General features: G+C 38.2%; 2 protein-coding genes across 2 annotated transcripts in view; both read right to left on the bottom strand.

Annotated features, from left to right (window-relative positions):
* Nucleotides 1-218: 218 nt before the first annotated feature.
* LOC311044119 (HLA class II histocompatibility antigen, DQ beta 1 chain-like) lies at nt 219-16180 on the bottom strand (the record flags this gene model as incomplete). The annotated part of the gene is made up of 6 exons (XM_084055539.1): nt 16036-16180; nt 14778-14861; nt 13422-13679; nt 12019-12291; nt 10639-10816; nt 219-279 (listed from the first exon to the last, which is right to left on the bottom strand). Exons 2-6 carry the CDS (start codon nt 14842-14844, stop codon nt 219-221), a joined length of 837 nt encoding a protein of 278 aa, XP_083911665.1. The 5' UTR covers nt 14845-14861; nt 16036-16180.
* The window catches only part of LOC311042948 (H-2 class II histocompatibility antigen, E-S beta chain-like), a 107646-nt gene continuing 94753 nt past the window's right edge, over nt 6339-19231 (bottom strand). Inside the window, exons 11-12 of the mRNA XM_084054057.1 lie at nt 6503-6576; nt 6339-6466 (exon numbers count right to left, since the gene is read on the bottom strand). The gene's annotated coding sequence lies outside the window, so the exon portion shown is untranslated. The remainder of the gene's footprint in view (nt 6467-6502; nt 6577-19231) is intronic.

The following is a 19231-nucleotide window of genomic DNA, read 5'->3' as shown; positions in this document are numbered from 1 at the left end:
TAAATTGGGGGATGCCCTTTCATTTGGTGATACTTTTGAGATCACCAGAATTCATGAACATGCGTTTAGATCAAGGTCAAAGTACAAATTCACCCACAAATGAGCAATCAGTTGAACTTTGCAATTGAACGCTTGGGTGGGTTGTGTCTCTGTGGTGAATTGACTTATTTAATTTGAGCTTGTCAGTGTGTTTGTCCTTGTGACAGATGTAGTGCCAGTTATGTGTTGTTTGTGATGGTCAGACTACTGGGAAGGTCAGCCTGGAGCTGTTTGATTGGACTGTAGAGAAACAGATCAACACCACCAGACTGATAAACCAACTGCTTTTCCAGTGGTGGAAAAAGTACTCCATTTGTTTTACTTAAGTAAAAGTATCAATACTGCAATGGAGAAATACTCGGTTACAAGTACAAGTCCGTAATTCAAAACTGAGTTAAGTAAAAGTACAAAAGTATAGGCATCAAAATATGCTTAAAGTACCAAAAGTAAAAGTATTTTTTTTTGTGTGGAAAATATCAGATCTACAAGCTCACAACTTTATAAAATAGCCTAGGTATAACATAGGGCTAAAGTGGTTAATGTGTTCTACTTTGTTCTACTTTGGGTCATTCCGGGTAAAGTGACAGCAGAAGGCTTCCCATACCCAGCTATGTGTTGTGTCCGGGTGCATTTCTCCTTTCCAACATGTCGCCTTTCCGACGTTGACGAACCCTATACCTAACCCTAACCCTAACCCTAACCGCACGCGGAAGCCACTAGTCGGAGTGGTGAGATGTCGGAATGGAGAGTGAACACCGTTGTGTCCTCTGTTGGCAGCACTCAGCTGGGTGAAGCTGAAAAACACATGGATGAAATAGGTCTAAATCATTGGTTCTCAAAGTGGGGCCCGGGGACCCCCAGGGGTCCTTGGGTGGGTACCAGGGGGTCCCCAGCAAAATGAATTAATATATATAGCGTCACAATATTTTTAACCTCTTTAACCTTTTATACTTTAGCTATTCAAAAAATAGCCCATAGGGTGCATCCACACATCTACCTTACAATTTGAATCCACTGTCGAATGTTTGCCGGAGTGTAAGTTCCATCACTGTTGCCAGATTGCGCGCGAGCAACAAGCAACCAGCAAAAACACCACCCTGCGCACTGCGCATGCGTCGCCGCACTTTCCCCAACCAATTACACGCCACTTCACGCTTACAACTCCTGGACATGGCAACCCCGGCAACTCCGCCCCCCATCCAAATACTGTCTGTCTGACTCTTTGGGAGGGTTGAACGCAGCGCGCGCCGTCTCGCTGGGCTGAGCGTGCTGCTTCATCAATCTGTGCCGCACATTCGGCTCCTGCAAGAGCCTGTGTGAATACATAGATAGATGAACGGGTGAAATGTGTCCGTGTCTCAGTTTGCTTTCGTTTTCGGTTTGCGTCTGGAAACACTGTTGCTCTCGCTTTTGGTTTGCGTCTCCAAAACATCTACAGCCCACTTCACGAGAGCCTCGCGCCAGCGACTAGACGGAAGGGTCGCATAGCGACCCGCACCTCTAGTAAGATACAAGTTGAAAAATGGCTGGCAGTGGGTGATTTATGTATTTACTCTGGCAGTGAATGAGTGTACGGAGGGAAAAAAAAACATAAAATGTGTAAATGATGGAGATATCAGGGTTTCTTCTGGACAGTGACGATATGCAGTGAAGACTTTGAAGGAATCTAATGAACGTGTTTTATGAGGTCACAGTGAAATTGACCTTTGCTTTGACCACGTGCTTTAACTTCAGTTCATCATTTTAGTCCAAGAAGTGGATATTTGTGCCCAAAGTCATCATGGAATTCCTTTAACCCATTAAGACCGGGAACGCATCTGTGTCATTTTAAGATTTCTTTGGCTATATAAAAATAGCAGATATACAAGCTCGTAGCGCGGCACCGAGTGCTGCGCTATGAGCTTGTAGATCTGCTATTTTTTTTTTGTTGGAAAATCCTGAAAATGTGTGCAGATCTTTAGTTTGAATATATATATATATATACTTTTTTAAAGATAAAGTTTTGAATTCAAATCTTTGCTTCTGGGGAATGTCTTCTAAATCCTAACTGTTTTTCATTCCCAAAGTTTGTTTTAATTTTATTTTTGACTTATGTTGCTATATTATCAATGGTTTTCAAACTTTTTTCATGTCAAGGACCCCCAAAATAATATCTATTTGTCCGCGGACCCCCTCCCATCTAAAACCTTTTTTTTCCCAGGGACCCCCAGAAGCAAAGATTTGAGCAAAAAATGTATACAGTATAAAAGATTTGCACAAATGTTCAAGATTGTTCTAAAAAATAGCAGAGCTTGTAAATCTGCTATTTTTGAATAGCCAAAGAAATCTTAAAATGACACACAAGCGTTCCCTTCCCGGTCTTAAAGGGTTAAGACGCTCAGGAGGTCAGCGTCCAGATGGACCCTCACAGGTCTATAACTCTAGAGAGAGTAAAGGATGTGATTACTATCTGCTCTGTCTGGATTACACATGTCTCCTGAGAGCTGATGAGTGGAGGAGGCTGCCTGTTGCCAGGCTGTATATTCACTGATAAGTGGTGGAAAAAGTACTCACATGTTTTACTTAAGTAAAAGTATCAATACAGCAATGTAGAAACACTCTGTTACAAGTAACAGTCTGGTAATCAAAATTGCTTTTATATACAAAGGTAAATGTAGTCATTATGCAGAATGTCCCATTTCACAAGCTTTTCAAATGTATACATTGTATAGAAATCTTTTGAATAGCAGATCTACAAGCTCACAATGCGTTGCACCATGACACGTGAGCTTGTAGATCGGCTATTTTCAAATAGCCTACGTATATGGCTGAAGAGGTTAATGTATGTTTATGTTAATAATGATTTTTGTGGAGTAAAAGTACAAGTATTTAAAACTGGAAATACTCCAGTAAAGTAAAAAATACCTCGAAAGGGTGCTTAAGTACAGTAATTGAGTACATGTAATTGGTTACTTTCCACCTCATGTCACTGATTACTGGTTCAGCAGAGCAGAGCATGACTCTGCTGCCCTCTGCTGGCAGTCCCAGGTAAGGTCAACATGGAGGCTCATAATCACACTAGACATATCAGTGACTTTTCTGTCAGAATAATAATTATTCCACAGACTCAGACCCATAAACTATATTATTTACCTCTCTGTTAAAAAAAAGTCCTGATCTTTATCTTTGTAATGAATGTGTTCCAAGCTGTGTCTTGGATTAAGTGGGGCTGTCCCAATCTTAATTAAATTATAACCCATGTCTAAAATAATTGTTAATTGGTTTCTTTCTGGTCTGTTTCTGGCCTTAATGTGAGGAACACACACTTTGTCCTCGTCATCAGGTCACATTGATTTGATCCATTCAATTATTTATTAGTCAGAAATAGGGATGCACCGATATATCGGCCACATATCGATATTGGACGATATTTGCCACTATCGGTCAACATCGGTATCGGCAAAGAATAAAAGTTAAAGTTGCAGGCGTTAGGAGGTTTTCTGCAGATGTGTTTCTGCAGATTATTATTAACAGTTATTTCTAAATAATGAAGATTTAGGGTATTTGTTTCCCTGGCACAAAAGGGTGAAATAATAACGGAGGATGCATTCATCTCCCCTTGTGGTCTCCTCCTCCTGATAGATGTTTTTTCAGGACACTTTTTGAAAGAAACCTGTGATTCACATCCTTAGTTTAATGCAGGGGTCTTCAACAGGGGGTCCGGGACCCCTAGGGGGTCCTTAGAGCTACTACATGGGGGTCCGCAAAATCTTCGTGTGATATGATTTTTTTTTTGTACATTAACCACTTGAACCTGAGGAGAACTTTTGCCAAAAATAGCAGATCTACAAGCTCACAACGCCTCGCAGCGCGAGGCGTTGTGAGCTTGTAGATCTGCTATTTTTGGCAAAGAGATATAGGTGTAGAGGGAAAACGGAGCAGACCAAGTAAAAAGAAAACGTTTATCTGAAGCACAATTTTATACAATATAGAGTAGGGGGTCCCTGCTTTATCTCTCTCTCAGCTAGGGGGTCCTTGGCCTGAAAACGTTGAAGACCCCTGGTTTAATGGATGATGTCAGGTTATTCCACATTGTGGAGGCAGAGTAGTAGAATGACAAATGTCTCATATTTGTTCTGGTCATTTGTCAGGTAAAATAAACTATATATATTTTTTTTTACCCATTTTTCTCCCCAATTTAGTCCCCCCACACACACACACACACACACACACACACACACACACACACACACACACACACACACACACACACACACACACACACACACACACACACACTGTGTGTTGTCTCTGCTGTTGTTTCCTACTGACACAACTGCCAGTGAGGAGCCCCCACCGGAAGGACGTAGGGCCTCCGTCCTACTCCCGGAATTTCATTTGTCATAATGGTTACAATAGTGTCTAATGAAGTAAATTCAAATCCCCCCCCCCCCCCCCCCCCCCATCTCTCCCTCTGTCTCTCTCTCTCTCTCTCTCTCTCTCTCTCTCTCTGTGTGTGTAGGACAAAATGTAAATAGTTGAGCATAGAGCTTTGATGTAAGATCTGTTAGATCTACACAGCTAGTCTACATGAGTTTTCAGTGTATTAACCCATTAAGACCTGAGACCGATTCTACAACATGTAATGTCTTCTAAATCCTAACAATTTTCTGAAAAAAATATTGTTGCTATATATCTATATAGTCAAAAATGTTCCCTTTAAATAAATATATATATTCAAATATTTGCAGTGTTCAAGATGTTTCAAAAATAGCAGATCTACAAGCTCTCCGCGCTATGAGCTTGTATATCTGCTATTTTTGAATGGCCAAAGCATACAATATGGATCAAGTGGTTACACAGATGCGTTCCCGATTTGAATGAATGAAAGAGCTGTAGAGACAGGGCGTCCGCTGTTACTGAACAAACACGCTATTACTATATCAGAATATAGAGCTATTTAACACTTATTTTAGCAAAATATGACTTAAATCACCTTTAAATCTAAACATCTCCCTTTTAACTCACACTGACACTACCGATAAACATTAACAAGACAGACTGTAAATACTTCACACATGTTTAACTATCTATGTAGAAAATAACTCACCATTCTATTTAAAAACTAGAAGCTGAATCCTTCAAGTAGTAAATAGCAATTAAGCAGTGGTGATAAGTAACATTTACTTAATCCTATAACACTAACGTTGAAAATAGTCACACCATCACTAACCATGGCTAGATTTTACCCGAATTCCATCAAAATATATTAAAGTAGAACAATACGTGGCAAATGTAGATACTCCTCTTTAATATTTCAAACGTCTAATTTCTCTCAATTGGGTCTTGAGCTAAAAAGGTTTGGTAACCGCTGTGTTAGATCATTGATGGTCATTTAAACTCTTTTTATACACTTTATATCAGTTGAAGGTCTTTGTGCTCCAGAGGTCAACAGCTCTTCAGTTTAAAGATTTACATATGAACACTATGGAGCTTCTGCTTCAAAGAGAAATGACCCTCAAACTCTTCCTTTGATGTTCTGAAGCAAAGGACCTGTGTGTGTGTGTGTGTGTGTGTGTGTGTGTGTGTGTGTGTGTGTGTGTGTGTGTGTGTGTGTGTGTGTGTGTGTGTGTGTGTGTGTGTGTGTGTGTGTGTGTGTGTGTGTGTGTGTGTGTGTGTGTGTGTGTGTGTGTGTGTATGGAGGTGGGGAGGTCAAACCATCAATAGTTAAAGCCATGTTTGAGGAAGTCATCATTCGGTGAAGAAGAACTTTCTGGATTTTCCAAAGTCATACTGTAGCTGTTTTCAACTTGGTGTCCCTATTTATGACATGTTACTATAGGCTAAAATGTCCCAAAAAATGTCCAAAAACGTTTCACAAATTATCGGAAAAGAAACACTACTTCACAATTAAAAAATATAAAAAAAAATAACTTTACAGTACATGCTCACAATAGTGTCACATCGCAACAGCCAAACTGAGGGACTTTATGTAAAAAAGCTAGCCATGGTTCACATGACGCTTGTCTGTCACAAGCGTCATGGCGGAATTTCTGGTTTTGGCACTTTCTCCATTTACAACCCGAACATGTATAGAGTGTTTGTTCAGTAACAGTGTTAAATAGCTCTATATTGTGATAGTAATCATTACTATAGAGTGTTTGTTCAGTAACAGTGTTAAATAGCTCTATATTGTGAATGGGCACTCTCTCTTGATTGGCTGAAATTGGCAACCCACCTGCAGTGAAATGTAAGAGAACATGAGGCACAATGATGTTTTCTCATTCCTTTATTGATATTGTGACATTCCATTCAAACCAAGCAAATTAAAGCCAAAATCTAACATCTGAACTTCAAACCATTCATGTTCAGGGGCCCAGATCCCAGGGGGGAAGGAACGGATAGAAACACAACAGTGGAGCTGAAAAACGGAAAGATAAATAATCACCTCAGACCACCCTAGAGGACCAGGTCCACCCATCACCTCAGACCACCCTAGAGGGTTTAGTTCCACCCATCACCTCAGACCACCCTAGAGGGTTTAGGTCCACACATCACCTCAGACCATGCTAGAGGATCAGGTCCACCCATCACAGGGAAATAGTGATGTCATGATGATCCTAACACATTAATTATCACACATTATAAATGATTACATAATAATAAATGACTTATGGTCAAGTATAAAATAATAAAAACAAAGTTTTTCACAAACATGGTTGACTGACTTCCATTCAGATGGATATTAATATTATATGTTATGAAGAACTCTGATTGTGTGTGTGATCATTTATTTAATGTTTCAATATAAAGTGGAACTGAAATACTATGTTTGTGTTTTCTGACGAAACTATAGTAATTTGATGAACCGCCCACACTAATTGGGACTCCCTCTTCCTTTGGTGTGTCGCCCAGGTGGCGCCTAAACCCTGACCTTTAACCTCACATAAACTATGTCTATTAACCTAACTTTAACCCTAACCTTAACCTCACCTCAAAACCACGTCGACTTGGGCGAAACACCGGGAAAAGACAGTAATTATCGTTAGCCTTAGCTAGCCAATTAGGATTTTTGATTGTTTCAAGTACACATTAGTGAAAAAGGTTGATGATGTCATCATTGTGCTGCTGTTATGAGTATTTAAAAGCTGAATGGACACACATGTATTTCCTCCTCTCTCCACCAGGGATGACTCTCTGCTTCTCAGAAAACACACCCAGGTGTTCTGTGAAAAGACAATAACCCATTAAGAATCAGAATGTATTAACTGTGTGAACATGTTAACACTTTAGAATAACATTCCCCTATAATAGTAAATGAATCCTTCCCAAATTATTAGTTAATGTGTTATTCATAACTTTTTAAAAGTGTGTTAATGGTTAAATATTTAATGATTTAAAACTATGCTATAAATGGTTAATAGATCATGAACAAGTTATTAGTAAGGTTAGGGTTAAAGGTTAGGTTTATAGACATAGTTTATGTGAGGTTAAAGGTCAGGGTTTAGGCGCCACCTGGGCGACACACCAAAGGAAGAGGAAGTCCCAATTAGTGTGTCTGCGGTTCATCAAACTGATGAAGACACACACAAACCACCCCCCCCCCTCATCTGACCACATTGTCACAGTGTTGTCTGATACAACAAATCATTTGATTATTACATTTGATTATTAGATTCATTAACATAATAAATTAAGCAGAAGACACATGATAATGTAAATTCACGCGACCGGGATGGTTTACCAGGCTAGTTGTTTCACTTCTTACACAAGCATGTTGTTTTGTGTGTGTTTTCTACTTTTATACACTTTTATACATAAGCAAAAAGAAAAAAGTTCAGTAAAAAGAAAGAGGAAGTGAACCTGGGTGTGTGGAAGGAGTCTAAAGACCATCATTGGTTGTCGGCACCAGAATACGACCTGATAGAAGAAGAAGAGAGACAGTTAAAGCAGACACACAAATAAATCATATGTACTGTATTGTGTTTACTCTAAATGTAACACTGATGTATTAAAGTTAAATGTGACAACATAGAACACACTTTGACCTATAACTAGGTTATCTAAATTGGTCTAAACCGGTTAAGGTTCTAAACCAATATAAACCAGTTTAGGTTGTGGCTTTACATGTTTGTTTGTTTGTTTGTTTGCATTTCTGTGAGGGTTCCACATGTCAAAGCAAAGCAAAGCAAAGCAAAGCAAAGTTTGTTGTTTACCCAGGGTGTTGGACTAAGTGCGGAACTTATTTACAGCCAGACCCTGCATGGAAGCCTTGCTCAAGGGCTATTCAGCGGTGATTCATGATTGATGTGATGAATTGGGGAATCGAACTAGGGACCTTCCGGTATCAAGGCCGCCCCTCTAACCACTAGGCCACCGCTGCCACTGTCATGTGATCCTCTGTTGATCTGACCTCATTTGTTACACTGGTAGTATAATAATTAATGAAACATGTTAAAAACATGTTAATCAAACATGCTAATCACCTCGTTTCTTCCACTGGAAGTAGATGAATCCAGACAGGAACAAGACCAGACCCAGAACCAGACCTGATGCTCCCATGGCCACCTTGTTCTTCACTGACTCTGGCATGGAGTCATCTGACAATACAATTATGTCATATTATATCATATCATATCATATCATATATCATATATCATATCATATCATATATCATATCATATATCATATCATATCATATCATATCATATATCATATCATATCATATCATATCATATCATATCATATCACATTACATTACATTACATTACATTACATTACATTACATTACATTACATCATATCATATCATATATCATATATCATATTATTACAGTAGATTAAAACACCTTGTTCTTCACTGACTCTGACTTGGAGTCATCTGACAATAAGCTACAACAACCAAACACAATAAACAATAAACAGACGACACAGTCATTGTGAGTCTGTTCAGTAATAATGAGTCCAACCCTATTGGTCCAGTCCTTGAGGAGTTTGTCACCTGATGTGACATGTCCTTCTTAGAGCTAAATACATCCAAAACAAAGGATATGATGATAGATTTTAGAAGACATGAATCAACCTTTTACTATGATGATTATAAACCAGGCTGTGGAATGTGCAGAAAGTATCTTGGGACAGAGTCATAGACTCAGAACTGTGAGGCAGTTTGTAAAAAAGAACATCAGCGCTTGTTCTGTCTTAGAAAACTGTCTTGTTTTCACATTGATAAAACCATGATGACTCTTTCATCTACTTTTATCAAATCAATCTGGTCTTTAATCTGCTTTTATAAAATCAATCTGGTCTTTTATCAGCTTTTATCAAATCAAGCAGGTCTTTTATCAGTTTTTATCAAATTAATCTGGTCTTTAATCTGCTTTTATCAAATCAATAAGCTCATGGCGCGACACCGAGTGCTGCGCTATGAGCATGTAGATCTGCTATTTTTTTTAAATCTTGAACATTTGTGCAAATGTTTGAATATAATTTATATATTTTATTATTTAAACAACATTTTTAACTCAAACATTTTCTTCTGGAACAACATATTTTGATGGGGATCAGTGGCCAAAAACATATCAATTTGGGAGTTCTTGACAAGAAAAAGTTTGAGCACCACTGATATATTTTTTCAGAAAATGTAAGACATATGTTGAGAGACATTTTACAGTTACAAATGTTTGCTTTAAAAATACATATATTCAAAGATTTGCACAAATGTTCACGATTTTTCAAAAATAGCAGATCTATAAGCTCATAGCGTGGCACTCGTGCCGCGCTATGAGCTTTTATATCTGCTATTTTGACAGTAGATTACACTAGATTACAGTAACTGACCCCAGTCCATCTTGATAGGCGCGGTCAGGCTGGGATGTTCCACCATGCATGTGATCTTCTCTCCTGATCTGTAATACTCACACACACACACACACACACACACACACACACACACACACACACACACACACACACACACACACACACACACACACACACACACACACACACACACACACACACACACACACAGTACTATTACCCAATCTACACGCTGAAACGACATATTGATCCGTTGATCTTTTTTAATATTTTGTTTGACTTTGTTTGTGTAGGAGCATGAATGCCCCGCTGGGCTCTCCTCCGTTTATTGTGTATTCCACTATTCCCTCCCCATTGCAGAAACAATAGCAAGGCAAGATGCAGAATAAACGTAATAACGAGATAAGCACGTTATAGCGTATTCCTGTGTGTGTGACTTAATATTAGCCTACCAATTAATGGGCCAATTTCAGCAAGAGAGTAACACTTGTTTTATTTTTAAAGAATATATGTATAGGTGTCTATTAGGTGTGTATTTCTCTGTATAGGTGTCTGTTAGGTGTGTACCTGGGTGTGTACTCCAGGTAGGAGTGGTACTGGTAGTACCAGTAGAGGTGTCTATTAGGTGTGTATTTCTATGTATAGGTGTCTGTTAGGTGTGTACCTGGGTGTGTACTCCAGGTAGGAGTGGTACTGGTAGTACCAGTAGAGGTGTCTATTAGTTGTGTATTTCTATGTATAGTGTCTGTTAGGTGTGTACCTGGGTGTGTACTCCAGGTAGGAGTGGTACTGGTAGTACCAGTCTCCATCAGACAGCTCAGCGGTAGAGAAGAGACCAAAGGTCAAAGGTTCTTGACCTATCCACCAGGTCACCAGGATCACTTTAGGATAGAAGTCGTAGCTGCTGCACCTCAGCATGTGAGTGTGTTCACCACGACGAGGGGGAGTCTCTGACTTCAGTCTCACTTTGGGCTCCACTGGATAAATAAGATTATTATTATTATTATCATTATCATTACACTTATTAATATATACCAGTCATTTGAACATGTCATTATCATTAATAATTGTATATTATCCAAATGAGATCCAAATGATCTAGAAAGCTTCAACAGGCTTACAACCCCTCCCGCTCACTCAGATCAGCTAACACAGGGAAGCTGTCAGAATCTTCTCTAAAACACCCTGGACAACGTTCCTCACGTCCTAGACTCTTCTCCCTTCTGGCTCCCAAACGGTGGAACGAACTGCACGTCCTAGACTCTTCTCCCTTCTGGCTCCCAAACGGTGGAACGAACTGCCCATTGCAGTTAGAGCTGCAGACTCACTCCCAATCTACCACCATAATCTGCAGACTGTAGCAATAGACCTAGCCTTGAACTTGAACTAGATTTTCTTTAGTTTTTGTCACATTCCTAAGCCAATAATTTGATGACCGGCGGTCTCTCCAATAGGAGACTCAAAGAGTCTCCTTTGAGTCTCCTACCAGAGACATTAGCATCTTTCCAAATTAATCAATCAAATTATTGTCTCAGGAATGTGACAAAAACTAAAAAATCTCCATGAATTCAAGGCTTCATGGGGTGTAAAAAATAAGTCATTTTTGGGGTGAACTATCCCTTTAAGTGTTTAAACCATTAAGACCTGAGGCCGATTTTACAAATGTCTTCTAAATCCAGTTTTCTGAAAAACTATTGTTTCTTTATCAGTAGTTCTCAAACTTTTTCATGTAAAGGACCACCCAAAATGCCGACGCCCATCTCAAAATACTTTGTTCCAGGGACCCCCAGAAGCAAAGATTTGAGTTAAAAATGTTAGCTTGAAAATAATATAAATGTATGAATTTACACACATTTTCTTGATTTAAAAAAAATAGCAGATCTACAAGCTCATAGCGCGTCATTCGGTGCCGCGCTTTGAGCTTGTAGATCTGCTATTTTTTCAATAGCCAAAGTGTAAAATAATGCTTTTTAGCTCAAATCAAAATGTGACACAGATGCTTCTTCAGATCTTAATGGGTTAAGAGGATCTGAAATGTTTGTCAGCAGATTAAGTAATGTTTTATAATCATTATCAGATCAATATTAACACCATTAATCATCTCTGAATAGAATCATGTGATTTCATGTTATAGTTTATGAGGTGATGAGTGTTGAATGCTGCTCTGAGATCAGCTCACCTCTCTTGTTCAGAACAGAGGGGTATCTGATCTCAATGTTGTGTTTGCAGAATGCCTCTCGGTCTGCTCTCATCCCATGCAGTAGTCTAGGATCTTTATTCCAGCGCTCTGCGTTCTTCACACCAAACTCAGTGCGTCCAACAAACTGATCTACTCTACTGTCCCACCTGGTGATCTCATCACCATCGAAATTAGATGACATTATGTACTGTATGTCCTTCAGCTCACTGGAGTTAAACACACAGCGGTGAGCCACATAGAACACATATCCATCTGGAAATAGACAATGAAAAATGTCATTAATGTTCAGCTTTATTATCATCTGTATAATATCAACACTAGGCTAACTGTCGCCCATCGGCCAAATATGTCACTAAATAAAGTCTAAAATAGGTTCAGGATGTGAAATCTGGCATTAAAATGTTTTGAATGTTTATTGAATATCTTAAATACAATGAGATTGAGCTACACGGACTCTGTCTGTCTGTCTGTCTGTCTGTCTGTCTGTCTGTCTGTCTGTCTGTCTGTCTGTCAGACCCCATCATGTATTTCCAGGATAACCCCTTTTTTATACCTACTATATATGGGCTAATTGAAAATAGAAGATCTACAAGCTCGTAGCGCGGCACCGAGTGCCGCGCTACGAGCTTGTACATCTGCTATTTTCAAACATTTTAGTACTTTTGGTACTTTAAGTAAATTTTGATGCAAATACTTTTGTACTTTTACTCAAGTCATTCTTGAATTCAGGACTTTTACTTGTAACAGAGTACTTCTAGATTGCAGCATTGATTATTTTACTTAATAAAACATTTGAGTATAGGATTATTATTTTAACCAAAAATTGCAATATAGAGAAATACTCTGTTACAATTAAACGTCCGGAATTCAAAATGTACTTGAGTAAAAGTACAAAAGTACTTGCATCAAAATGTACTTAAAGTACAAAAAGTAAAAATACTCATTATACAAAATGATCCATTTCAAGTCTTGAAATACAAATCTTTTGAAAATAGCAGATCTACAAGCTCACAATGCATCACATCGTGATTAGTGACACATTGTGAGCTTGTAGATCGGCTATTTTCAAATGGCCTACAAGGCTGAAGTGGTTACTATATGTTTTGTAATAATAATCAAAATCTACAAAGTAACTAGTAACTAAAGTTTGTGTGGAGTAAAAGTACAATACTAAAAGTACAATACAAGTACATACTAATGCATAGATTTGTTAAATAAAATAAAAATAAAGCACCTTGAGCACATATTCATGTTTACTAGAAATACATATTAATTAGAAAACATTATAAATGCTTAATATACATGTTTAAACATTTTTTATTAATGTTAAATATATTCAACCGTTTTAGTTAATAACTATTGTGTTCATAGTATTCATGTACCTTTCACTGGTGGTTTCTTCATGGCAGTGCGAATGGTGTCCAGGTTGGCTTTGCAGAGCGCCTGCTCACCCAAAGCATAATCATAAGTGTCTGCAGGGTAGGATATATGATCTACAAACGGAGGCTGAGGCTCCACCACCTTCCCTTTGTTGAAGTCTGCGTACATCATCACTTCACCATCCAGTGCATACATGACCTCTTTATATGGGTCTTTAACTGTGTCTGAACAGCCAACGACTGCAATCTCCTCATGGAACACTGGAAATAAAACAAAGATGACATTAAATTCAACAACAAACTTCTTCACAGTGACAATAACACATAATCATCATGTTAAACAATCATGTTTGCAGTCGTGGAAAAAGTACTCAAATGTTTTACTAAAGTAAAAATATCAATACTGTAATTTAGAAGTACTCTTTTACAAGTAAAAGTCTGGAATTCAAAATTTACTTGCGTAAAAGTACAAACGTATTGCTATAAAAATGTATTTAAAGTACCAAAAGTAAAAGTACTAAAAAGTTTGAAAATAGCAGATCTACAAGCTCACAACGTGTCGTATCACGGCGCGTTGTGAGCTTGTAGATCGGCTTTTCTTTTCCGAACAGCCTAGGTATATAATAGGGCTAAAGTGGTTCTTGTATTTTTTATAATGTTATAATTTATATCTGCAAAGTAACTAGTAACTAAAGTTATCACATAATTGTAGTGGAGTAAAAGTACAATATTTGCCCGTGAGATGTAGTGTAGTAGAAGTAAAAGTACTGGAAATTGGAAATACTCCAGTAAAGATTAAGTATAAGCACCTCAAAATTGTACTTGAGTACAGTATTGAGTAAATGTAATTAGTTACTTTACACCACTGCATGTTTGGTTCTTATATGAAGTGAAAGGTTGGATATTAAAAGTAACTTCCTGTCAAACGTTTTATTCACTGAAACAGATTCAAATGTTTTTTTTGTTTTGTATTTTATTATGAAAGTAATTCATACAGAATGATTTATTTCATGATGTCACAACAACAGTTCCTAACATCTGTTTTAATGTTTATGTATTTGGACCAACATTCAAGATCCAATACTGTATATACTACAGGTAGTAAAAGGAGTGTGTGTGTGTGTGTGTGTGTGTGTGTGTGTGTGTGTGTGTGTGTGTGTGTGTGTGTGTGTGTGTGTGTGTGTGTGTGTGTGTGTGTGTGTGTGTGTGTGTGTGTGTGTGTGTGTGTGTGTGTGTGTGTGTGTGTGCGTGCGTGCGTCATTTGTTTGTATTGTGCATTGTTCATATAATTTAATGTTATATAATAACAGTAGATATAAATGTATATATTATATGATAACATAAATATAATGTACTTACTTCCTGGGATCGCTTTGACATGAAGTACAGAGGAGAGGATGAGGAGGGTGGCTGTAATCTCCATCATCACTGATCAAAACTGAACTGAATTTAATAGATGAGAATAAACAGATGAGAATAAACAGATCAGAATAAACAGATCAGAATAAACAGATGTTTACTGAAAGAGAAGTTCTGGAGTCTGAAAGAGAATGAAGGAGGATCTGTTCTGTAGTTTAGAAGAATCAGCCAATCAGATTAAAGATATGATGTTACATCATCTGTTTCCAAGAAGACGACAGTCTTGATTATTGCACATGATCATGAACAGTATATATTTGCTGCTCATGCACCTTATGTCTCCTCATTTACATGCTGTACCTTATGCATCTTATGTCTAACCTCATGTACATACTGTACCTTGTGTCTAACCTCATGCACATACAGTATGCACATATCTTTGTTTAATTCATCTTTTATTCTCTCCTTACCCCCCCCATCCCCGTCTTCTTTTCTTTCTGAAAATAACTAAAATGGAGTTGCACAAAAAATGATTTCACCCACATATTTACACCTTTAACCTGTGATGTGACAATATAGATGATTCTGATTATGTGGAAGAGGAACACAAGAAAGAAAGAAAGAAAGAAAGATTGAAAGAAAGAAAGAAAAGGGGACAACTTGAATCGGAAAGTAAAATATCTGGTCACTTCAGAAGAGAAAACCCAAATAAAATGCTGGAGCACTCCACTGGTCTACTCTGTACATATGTATTATTATGCAGGGTGAAGGGGGTGTGGTCTCTGAAGACCATATTCAGACGGCGGCCATTTTGCTATTAAGTTAATGAAATGCCACCCCGTTTCTTCAATGCAAAAAAGAAAAAATGGCCACCATGTGAATATGGTTTATTATTTCCAATTCCATAGTGTAAAATAATACCAGTCAGAGTTCCATTTTGTCCCCCCCCCCCGACACCCAGACAAAATTTTGCCCCCTCTACTGACAGAGACTAACATCGCTTGTGTGTGTGTGTGTGTGTGTGTGTGTGTGTCTGTGTCTGTGTCTGTGTGTGTGTGTGTGTGTGTGTGTGTGTGTGTGTGTGTGTGTGTGTGTGCGTGTGCGTGTGTGTGTGTCTGTGTGAGTGTGTGTGCGCGTGCGTGCGTGCGTGCGTGCGTGCATGTGTGTCATTTGTTTGTATTGTGCATAATTTGGTTTTATATAATAACAGTAGATACAAATGTATATATATATAATAACATAAATATAATGTACTTACTTCCTGGGATCGCTTTGACATGAAGTACAGAGGAGAGGATGAGGAGGGTGGCTGTAATCTTTATCATCACTGATCAAAACTGAACTGAATTTAATAGATGGGAATAAACAGATGAGAATAAACAGATGAGAATAAACAGATGAGAATAAACAGATCAGAGTAAACAGATGAGAATAAACAGATCAGAATAAACAGATCAGAGTAAACAATGCTTACTGAAAGAGAAGTTCTGGAGTCTGAAAGAGAATGAAGGAGGACTCGTCTTTAGTTCAGAAGAATCAGCCAATCAGATTAAAGATATGATGTTACATCATCTGTTTCTGGAAAGAGGACAGATTGTATTATTGCACATATCATGAACAGTATAGCTGCTGCTGATGCACCTTATGTCTCCTCATGTATATACTGTACTGTACGTTATGCACCTCATGTCTAACCTCATGTACATACTGTATGTAAATATCTTTGTTTAATTCATATTTTATTCTCTCCTTGCCCCTCCCCCGTCTTCTTTTCTTTCTCTTTCTGAAAATAACTAAAACGATGGAGCTGCACTAAAGATAATTTCACTTCTTTACACCTTTAACCTGTGATGTGACAATAAAGATGATTCTGTTGAAGAGAAACACAAGAAAGAAAGAAAGAATGAAAATTAAATTAATGAAATGCCACCCTGTTTCTTCAATGCAAAATGCAAACATGGCCGCCATGCGAATATGGTCTATTATTTACAATTCCATAGTTTAAAATAATACCAGTCAGAGTTCCATAGCTTTTATCTCCCCCCCTGTGTGTGTGTGTGTGTGTGTGTGTGTGTGTGTGTGTGTGTGTGTGTGTGTGTGTGTGTGTGTGTGTGTGTGTGTGTGTGTGTGTGTGTGTGTGTGTGTGTGTGTGTGTGTGTGTGTGTGTGTGTGTGTGTGTGTGTGTGTCTGTGTGTGTGTCTGTGTGTGTGCGCGTGCTTGTGTATGTAAGTAAGCACAGCAATATCTAATTAACCTACTTTTGACCAATCATGTACCTCTCACCTGAAACAGTTCAGGATGCCTGATGAAGGTCCAAGCGGCCAAAACGTTGCATTCTAAATACATTTCTTTATAAGTGAAGACAGTGTGTGGGACTCCCTCTCCCTTCTCCCTTTATCTTCCATATTAATGATGATGAATGAAATCTTGAACATGTCGAAAACAAGCCTCAGAGGCAACAACAAAATACTATAACTTTACATGTTCAAAAAGGAGTAGAATAAGTATAAAACGTATTTAATCTACCTCTTTGTTCCTCTTACTGCGTCATCGCTTGACGTCTATATTTTTACATAATACCAACATTGTAAAATTTAAATAAACCAAATCTTTCACCACAGACAAATTAGACAGATAATTAAAGAATGTAATAATGTAATTCATATATGTATATATATAAACTTACAAGTATTTATATTCTATAAATATATTATATATTCTATCTAAATATATGATCAACAATCATATACATACGAGGGTGTATTATGAGAGTGAGTCACTGTCCAGCCAATCACTGTTCTATGATTGCAGGTGTTGCTGATTGTAATCAAATGACTTTATGGGTTTATTTAAATATTTCTGTATATCCTTGTTTGGTGTTCCATGATTGATGATACTTTGTGTTCATATCATGGTGTCAGTGTAATATATACTGACGGAGAGAAATGTGTTCATGTGAATGCATTGATGCTCATCACCTTTGACCTGTGGTGTAGGCCAGTGGTTCTCAACCTGTGGGTCGGGTCCCCCATGGGGTCCCCACGTGAGTTTGGGGAGATGACAGTGAAGAGAACATTTTAAGGACTTTTAAGACCTTTTTAATACAAAAACAAAACAAAAACATTACTGCATCAGAAGTAATCAACAAACTATATACTATAAAAACTGGGCAAACATTGGCCAAAATGTCAAATAATATAAGAAAGAGGCAAAAGAAAATTAAACAGCCGATCTACAAGCTCTTTTAGAGCATGTAGACCTATTTATCTGTGGGAACTGAGTCAAACTAAATGTAGCCTCGGAATCCCAGCCTTTTTTTTTGTTTCAAAAGAAAAACGTCTGGGCGAACGGTGCAGGAACGATGGTCTTAGGACCTTGTTAACTCCTAACCAACCAGAGTGCAGAGGGGCGTCGCTCTAAATTTGGTGACGTCAGCCTGCTCCGTGCACAGACCGGGGGGGGGGGGAGGGGAGGGGAGGGGGGGACATAGATTGGTGAAGCAATCGGAGGACGCGCCTTGCCCCAGGCGCCTGGGTTTGGATCCGCCCTTCGAGACCATGGATTCCTCTCGTTCTCTCAGTCTAAACTAAATGTAACGCCTCAACTCCTACAATTTCAAGTCTTTTTCAGGGGGGGGGGGGGTCCCCAGTTCAAATATGATTGTTTTGGGGGGTGCCTAGTTCAAATATGATTGTTTTGGGGGGTCCCCAGTTCAAATATGATTGTTTTGGGGGGTGCCTAGTTCAAATATGATTGTTTTGGGGGGTCCCCAGTTCAAATATGAATGTTTTGGGGGGTCGTGGCCTGAAAAGGTTGAGAACCACTGGTTTATTGCAGATCAATCAGTGAAACACAACACAGGTAAATCAGCACATTCTTAAATGTATAATGTTGATCTGGGAGGTAAAAGGAATTCAAATCTTTTTCAATCTTGCAAAAATATTTTCAAAGATTCAGAACTTTTTTTAAGTATCGGAAAGAAAAAAAAAGGCAACCTTTTGGGGAAAAAAATCCCAGTTAGAATTGGCCGCAGCTGAGCTTTAAAATACATGAAAGTGGAACATTAAATCATTACATTTGTACACATTCTATTCCATTCAAATCGGCTATGACTGTCTTCCAAAGTTTGCGGGCCCTGGGTAGGAAACCCGGCCTGGCGGAGAGCTGTTCTCCGAGGAGCACACGTTTCTTTATTTCCTTTTTATTTATATCAGTTTCCTTAATCATTTAATGTTCATTATTATATTTTTCATTATTGTTTTATACATAATGAAGATACATAATACTCTTGGTGTTGTACACTATGATGATACATTTCCTTTCTGAAATAATATATTTAAAAACAAATGTGTTCAAAAGTTGAAGATCTCTTATCTGATAGTAATCACTGCTTTAGAGTGTTTATTCATTAACAGGTTCTCCCTGTTTCTCCAGCTCTTTAATAAAGAGAAAAT

This window comes from Gymnoscopelus microlampas, assembly GCF_963454915.1.
Source record: "Gymnoscopelus microlampas genome assembly, chromosome: 4".
Classification (NCBI taxonomy): Eukaryota; Metazoa; Chordata; class Actinopteri; order Myctophiformes; family Myctophidae; genus Gymnoscopelus; species Gymnoscopelus microlampas.
This window is presented reverse-complemented; position numbering and strand designations above follow the sequence as displayed.